General features: G+C 37.6%; 1 protein-coding gene across 1 annotated transcript in view; it reads left to right on the forward strand.

The window, feature by feature from the left end:
* FAM214A (family with sequence similarity 214 member A) overlaps positions 1-2640 on the forward strand; it is an 85618-nt gene extending 82978 nt beyond the window's left edge. The window contains 1 exon segment of the mRNA XM_036843711.1: positions 2040-2640. Coding sequence (XP_036699606.1) covers positions 2040-2193 — 154 coding nt within the window. The 3' untranslated portion in view covers positions 2194-2640.
* Positions 2641-7990: the final 5350 nt, after the last annotated feature.

The following is a 7990-nucleotide window of genomic DNA, read 5'->3' on the forward strand; positions in this document are numbered from 1 at the left end:
CTTGGAATTTGCTTAACTTCGACACTCTTTATGATATGCCAGGATGCAGAAAACACATGGCATATCTTCCTTCAGTCATTACTACTTGTTGAATTAGGGGAGTTTTCAATTATAGCTGTGTAATGGAAACTATTTTATAGCAAAACAATGCTAATATATCTGGGGGAAATGAAACACAGTTTTCTAAACCAATGCTGTCCAATAGAATTGTAATACGAGCCATATATATAGTTCTATATTTTCTAGTAGCCACATTAAAAAAAGCAATAAGAAGCAGAGAATTAATATATTTTATTTAACCTAACATATTCAAGTGTTATAATTTGAATATGTAATCTATATAAAAATTATTAATGAGATATTTACATTCTTTTGCTGTACTCAGTTTGAACTAGCCACATTTCAGGTGCTCAGTAGCTTATATCAAGTGTTTAATTTGAATATGTAATCTATATAAAAATTATTAATGAGATATTTACATTCTTTTGCTGTACTCAGTTTGAACTAGCCACATTTCAGGTGCTCAGTAGCCACATGTGGCTTGTGGCTGCTGAGTTGGACAGGGAAATTCTTAACTTTCATGTATTCATTCATTCATTCAACAAATACTGATGTGTCAGGCATGCTTCTAGACTCTTGGAAACAGCAGGGACAAAATCTCTGTTCTTACACAGCTCATATTCTGGTGATTCCATCAGAAATATATTTTCCTCAAACTTTTACTACCCAGCTAATAGCTCTAGGTTGCGAGAAACCATTTGTTTGCTCTTGAGGTCCATGCTTCCAGCATCGTAGGGTAAGGTTTTAAGCCCTGAAATCCTAGTGTAGTTCTTAAGATCAATGAGCAGGTCTATTGCTTAGAAGAGAACTCAGTAGCCCTTTGCCTGTAACTCTATTCCTAATAATTTTCTGATAAGTCCTCAATCACATCAGTGACAGTAATTCATCTTAGCTTAACTACTCACTCCAAGGAGCCCTATTCATCAGGAGGAGGTAACTTTCATCTCTTTAATCTGTTACAACAGCCGTAGCCATATGTAACCAACATTCGCCAAAAAGTCAACTATCCCAGCTTTTATCATCTCCACATAATGATTAGATACCTTAAATGCTGTAAAGAAACTGCTTTAGAAGGTATGGCATAATTCCCAAAGCTCACCATGTTCTTCTTCAGATTGAGTAGGTGAAAAACTGCAGAAAGAATGAAAGAGTGAGCCAGTCTGAGGTCTGCTTTAATATATACAACTGACCACCAGATTTTTCAGTTAATTTGGGAATAAAATCCACAAACCCAGATATTTCTGCTATGCAAAGGGAAAACTAGAGAAATTAACACTAAAGGGTATGTTTGACTATCTGCCAGATAAGTTTATGTGATTAAAGCCTCCAACCCCCTGTATTATGCTATAAGCTGTTAGCAGAGGATAGAAACAGTTCCATATACAGCTTTGATAACCATTTTCATTTCACTGCTAACTTTCCTCTTGGTTTCTAATGATGATTAGGCTTTATTTAGCTAGCCACTACTGGTGGTAGCAGTCCTTTCTCATCCTGTGATTGTCTCAAAACTTGATAGTTTTCTGTGGTGACTTTCCAAGTGTGGAATCCATTTTAATGTACTCAAAATTGTAGGAGGGCAAGTTGTGTGAAATGGGTCATTCTTTGTAGCTAGAAGATGCCCAAATGTAGTATAATTGGCTGACGTGAACTGAAAGTGCTTACTACAGGTAAGGAAAGGTGCATGTGCTGTGGTGTCAGGGATGTAAAGTCAGATTGCATGTGAAACCCAGATTTACGAAAAGAAGCACCTCTGTCATTGTAAGAGGGGAAAGGGAGTATGGAATGTTTAGGGATAGTGAGGGAGAGGCACTGAAATAGCAGCGAGTGCATTGGCAATATAAGACTTTAAATATCTTGTTAAAGAGGCACTGTTAATATTATAGCAAGACTTCTTCCTGCTTTCAAAATTTAATTACTCAGGTTTGTTTTAAACACTGATTCCCTGAAATGAAGCATCTTTTTATTGTTTCTTTGTTTAGGTTCCAGAGTTCTAAATCTGGAAAGATCTACCTCCATAGAGATGTACGGCTCCTGTTCTCTAGAAAGTCGATGGAAGTTGATAGCGGTGCTGCATATGAACTCAAATCTTACACTGAATCGCCAACAAACCCTCAGTTTTCACCAAGATGTTGATAAAGAGTGACAATTTAAAGTATTTGCTCAGTACCCAAGTTTGAAAGTAAAAAATAGCGTAGAAGGGAGTGTACCAAATTAACAAGCAGGAGAGTGGATCCTCTCCTGTAATCCTGGACCAGTTTTTATGAAAGGATTCCTGGGATGAGATCCACATATTCCAAGGAGACTGGAAACACTCATGTCCTAACCCTTTTTGTACTGTCGAAACCACTTCACTGGACTTGTTGCAAGAGCAAACCACCCCCCCCCCCAGCCCCCGCCACAGTTAGATTAGTGTTTACACGTTTCATTTCTCAGTTATTTAATATTTAATGTTCTCCTTACTACTCAAGTGATGTTTGTCTTTAGTGTTCTAATGTAGCACAAATCCTATGTAAAATCATACTATGTATTTTTGACATTAATGTTGAAATCCGAAATATATGCACAAGTCTTTTAATTTTGTGTGATGTGTTTTAAGTACTATTCATTTAAGTTATTGAAAATGAGAATGAAATGTTGAGCTTCTTTCAAGATTAACGCACTATGCAAGCATGCGTACTTTTTATATCTCCCAGGTTTAGTTTTTACAAAACCCCATCCCAGTTGCTGTCTCACACAGTAGTCCTTTGACATGCTGTATCGGCAGTGCAACGCGGAGTAAGCTGCTTCACATTCCCTTAGCAAGTTCAGATCATCATGCCCATTCATATTCCTTCTAGAACCCCTTATCGCCAAAACAGTTCTATTTTTTCCTTAATCACTACTACAAAGGCTTTACGTTAAATTGCTGTCCCATTCTAGATAACTTTTGCAAATTGTTGAAAGAATATGTACTTTGAAAACAAATTAGTATTTATATTGTAAATATATGCAAGAAACAAAGAAATGTGTATTTGGCTTTTATTTTTAGATGAGACATTTATGTGATTGAGTGAATTTCTGGTACCGATCAGACAGTTTCTATTCTAGCTTTACAGCTGATAAGAAGAGAGAGAGATCTTGAGCCTTGTACCAATTTATCACTTTCTCATTCACGGTCACATGGAAGGCATTTGGCAACTGGGAAAACCACTGAGTAAAGGAACATGATTGAGTGCATCAAAAGTCTTCCATCCATCCCCCTCAGAAAGAAGAGTGGTTTTAGATCTTTGTACAGGGACAGTGGGCAACAGCAGATCAGATAACAAGGCACAGATACTGGGAATGCTCACACAAAGCCGTGAACGCAGGTTAGAAAATACATACCGTTCAAGTAGGCCAGACCCAGGAGACCTGGGAGTCTAGAACCAAGTGAGCAGTCTGGAATTTGGGAGATGGGAAGGTCTTTATTTTGGCACTCACCTAAATGGATAGACTATACAAGGCATGTAAGAGTGTGTGCCTGCAGGCTGTGGGGTGGTCAGCAAGAAGTCTCTTATAAAGTCCTTTTGAAATACCAGCTTAAAGAGAAAAGGCTATTTATACTCCACGAAAAATAAAAAAGTTTTCAGTGGCACAGATTTATAAAGGTTTGTTTCTAATCTTTAGGTGTGTGGTAACAACATGGAATTAGGACCCATGAGGTTTGGATTATAGTCCTAGCTCTAATGGTATCTGATGGAACTGAACTTTCTGGCTCTGGGTGATTGACAAAATGGGGTGAGAGTATCATTAATGTGTCTTCTTAAAGTGTCATCTAATTATTGGAATACGTATTTCAATACATGTATCTAGACTTAAAAAAATTTTTATTGGCATACGGTTGATTTACAATGTTAGTTTGAGGTGTACAGCAAAGTGATTCAGTTATACATACACATATATCCACTCTTTTTAGATTCTTTTCCCATATAGGCCATTACAGAGTATGGTAGAGTTCCCTGTGCTATACAGTAAGTCCTTATTAGTTATGTATTTTATATATAGTAGTGCGTATATGTCAATCCCAATAGACGTTTTATATACATTTGACAAAAGTCAATATTGATAATTTTATATAAAACTCGGAAAATACCAAGTATTTAAAACATCAAAATGCCTTTATTTAATTTAAAAAAGTGTTATTGCTGCTTTAACCTCTCTAGTAATCCAAAAATTAATGACGTATGTGTATGCAGGTGTCTTTTTATGTGGACACGACACTGCAATCTTTCTAGAATTACTTCTAGTACTTGGTTTTCCACCTTTCTGGGCATTTGAAAGAAAATTTCCAGAAAATGACTGAAGCAGCTGGATGCATCTTGTGCTCTTCCTAGGAAGTTTGTGCAAGGGAAACAAGTGCTGACATTTTGTCCATCTACTTCTTACGGCCTTTTTTGTCTGTGTTCTTTTTCCCAGTGAGGTATGGTGACCCAGCACCTGTCTGCTCTCTCTTGCCCTGGCACTATCTCTATCATAATGGTTCTTTTTCTACCCTTCTTTTGTCATAGGCCAAGACTTTACCACACTTCCTATGTGGCTCCTCTTTGTACTCACAGATTATGTCACTACACTGAGAGTTGGCTTGCAGGTAAAGACAACCGACACTGCTACCTGTGGTAGATCATAGAGATCTCCTCACTTACTGCAGGCTCACTTGGCAGTTTTGCAGACTAACAAAATGAGTGATAACTTCTTTTTAAAAGGAACTCCAGGACACAAGTAACCTCCAGAAAGTCCTTGGAGATTTTCTTATCAGAAGAGTATGAAAAACATTAATAACAAGTGATGACAATGGGGACTGGCTGGAAGGCACCCAACAGAGGGTTCCCTCTCCTGTCATTTTACCCCACCAGGTCTCTCTCATTCCCAGAGGGTTAGAGAAAGGAAGCAATTTCTCCTTCAGAAACTTCATCCTTGGGATCCCCACTCTCCCTAGTCAGTTTGTGAGTGAAGCAATGATTTGCTTTTAAATTTAATTTTTTAAATTTATGCAATGCATGTTTACTATAAAATTTTTTTACACTACATAGTTATGTAAAGTAAATGTGAAAGTCCCTCCTTCCATCCACCCTTCTAGCTATCACTTTACAGATGTGGTGGCTCTTAAAATTTTAGTATATAAGGGCTTCCCTGGTGGCGCAGTGGTCGAGAATCTGCCTGCCAATGCAGGGGACACGGGTTCGAGCCCTGGTCTGGGAAGATCCCACATGCCGCGGAGCAACTGGGCCCGTGAGCCACAACTACTGAGCCTGCGCGTCTGGAGCCTGTGCTCCGCAACAAGAGAGGCCGTGACAGTGAGAGGCCCGCGCACTGCAATGAAGAGTGGCCCCCACTCGCCACAACTGGAGAAAGCCCTCACACAGAAACGAAGACCCAACACAGCCAAAAAAAAAAAAAAAAAAAAAAAAAAAAATTTAGTATATGACACTCCACATGATCTACTAGACCTGGGAACACAGTATCAGTCTAGTTGGGAAGTAGGCTTTTCATCATGGTAGGAATTCACTCTCAATCCCTAAGACTGTCTCTGTGTGACATTGGAATCAGCTCATTGTACTCCACCATGGATTATCTGTGAGAGATATGTCTTAAACTTGAACACTGGGAAGAGGCAGGGAACATATGAATGCCTACTGTGTGCCAGGCATTGTAAACAATTTATATGTGATTTAATACTTAAAGCCATGATTCAGAGAGGGTTTGGATATAGTCTACAATGAAAGAAAAAGGACACTTGAAGTACTTGCCCAAGGTCCCATGGTCAGTAAGTTGAAGGGCCAGGATTCAAATCTAGGTTAAATCTTCTGTCTTTTCCACTCTACTACACTGGCATTTTGCCCCTTTTTTCATTTTTTTTTTTTCTACTAGTAATTGTGGCCTGGCATCAAAATATACTTTTCATCAATATTCTTGGCAAAAAAGTTAATTTGCTGTGTAATGAGATTATATAATAGGGCAATGCCTATTAATCATTCGGGGAGAAAAGATTTTGATTAAAAAAAAAAAACTTTAGGAAGGAATGTCATAAAGCAACTCAGAGGCCCTTCAACTTAGTATACTGTCAGGAGGCATGCAAATACAGTTGTGAGAAGTTTCAGAAACATATTGTGGCAAATATTTTATGAGATTTAAATGTTTAAAGTTTTAAACGTCTCTTCCAGACCCCACTGTTCATCATTCTTTTTACTCATTCAAAAATTTCCTATTCCAGCCTTTCCAGTTCGTATAAAGTTCTCGTCTCACTAAGTCCCTAGAGAAGTGGCATCCTCCTCTCTCAAGTTCCACTTCCAACACTCAAGTTGTTAAAACTTTTTTTTGTTTTTTTACAGTTCTCTGACCTACTTATTCAGGTGATGTTCCCTGAGTTTTGCTCACAGACATCACCATTTATACTCAGGGTTTTCTGGCACTCTGTTATCTAACTTGGTTTCCCTGCGTTGATCTTCCAGTCTCTCCCTTTCATTAAAAATGTATTCTGTTTTTAGAAAGACAAATATCATCTGATATCACTTATATGTGGAACCTAAAAAAAAAAACGATGCAAATGAACTTATTTACAAAACAGAAACAGATTCACAGAATTAGAAAACAAACTTGTTACCAAAGGGGAAAGGGAATAGGGATAAATTAGGAGTTTGGGATTAATAGATACATGCTACTATATATAAAGTAGATAAACAACAAGGACCTACTGTATACCACAGGGAACTATGTTCAATATCTTATAATCTATAATGGAAAAGAATCTGAAAAAGAACATATTATTTATATATATATATATATATATATATATGAATGAATATATATATGCATCACTTTGCTGTACACCTGAAACTAACACAACATTGTAAATCAACTATACTTCAATTTAAAAAACGGTATTCGGTTCTTGATATTTGCTACAATATCAGCAATGATGCAGGTAGACTTCCTCGCTCAGCTGTTTGAGGAATGGATGGGGTGTGACTTCTCATCTCCTTTACTCACTCCTACAAACCCTTGAGCTAGGGTACCTAAACCTCAAAAAGACCCCTGATTTTTTTAAAACTTTTATATTCCTACCTAGTTCCAAGCCTGAAAAATCTTTTGTGCATGTATGCACCAGAATCACCAGGGGGAGCTTTGGTTAAACATCAGTTCTTTGCCCCAGACTTAATGAGAATCTCCGTCACTAGGGTTTCTCAGTGATTCTAATCCTTGTAGCTAATTTAATTTAATTAAATAAAATTGAAAATTCACTTAGTTGTGCCAGTCACATTTCCAATGCTCATTATTCATATATGGCTAGTGGCTACTGTATTGGCTAGCACAGATACAGAATATTTCCATCATCACAGAAAGTTCTCTTGGACAGCACTGATCTAGAATATATAAATGGCAGTTGAAGCTATGAGGATGGAAATGATTTCTCAGAAAGTACAAAACTAGAAGAGAAGGGGATCCAAGGACAGAATTGTTAAAATCCTCCCATTAAGAGGCAGGTAAAGACTCAGCGAAGGAATGACCAGAGAAGTAAGAGAGAATAAGAGAGTGGTATCCTAAAGGTCAAGGGAAGAAAGTTTTGAGAAACAGGGAATTAGTGATCGCTGTGTAATTTTAAACATTAAGGTACATGGTTGATGATGCAAAGGAATATTACTTGGGGAAGGATGGCTTCTCAGACAGTCCCCACAGTGGGACATTGGCCTTTGTGGATTCTCCATTGACCAAAATCTGCCTCCCAGAAATTCAAACTTGCCCTCATGTGAGTGTCACTATCTTTCAGGAACAGATTCTCTTTATCTAAGGTTACATATACTGATTTTCTATATATGTGCATCTATCAGATTTTAGCTCACAAATACATTGATGTAGGATATATACCAGAATGTCAACTCAATAAAAATAAAACTGTTAGATGCTTAAGTTAGCC

This window comes from Balaenoptera musculus, chromosome 2 (assembly GCF_009873245.2).
Source record: "Balaenoptera musculus isolate JJ_BM4_2016_0621 chromosome 2, mBalMus1.pri.v3, whole genome shotgun sequence".
Classification (NCBI taxonomy): domain Eukaryota; kingdom Metazoa; phylum Chordata; class Mammalia; order Artiodactyla; family Balaenopteridae; genus Balaenoptera; species Balaenoptera musculus.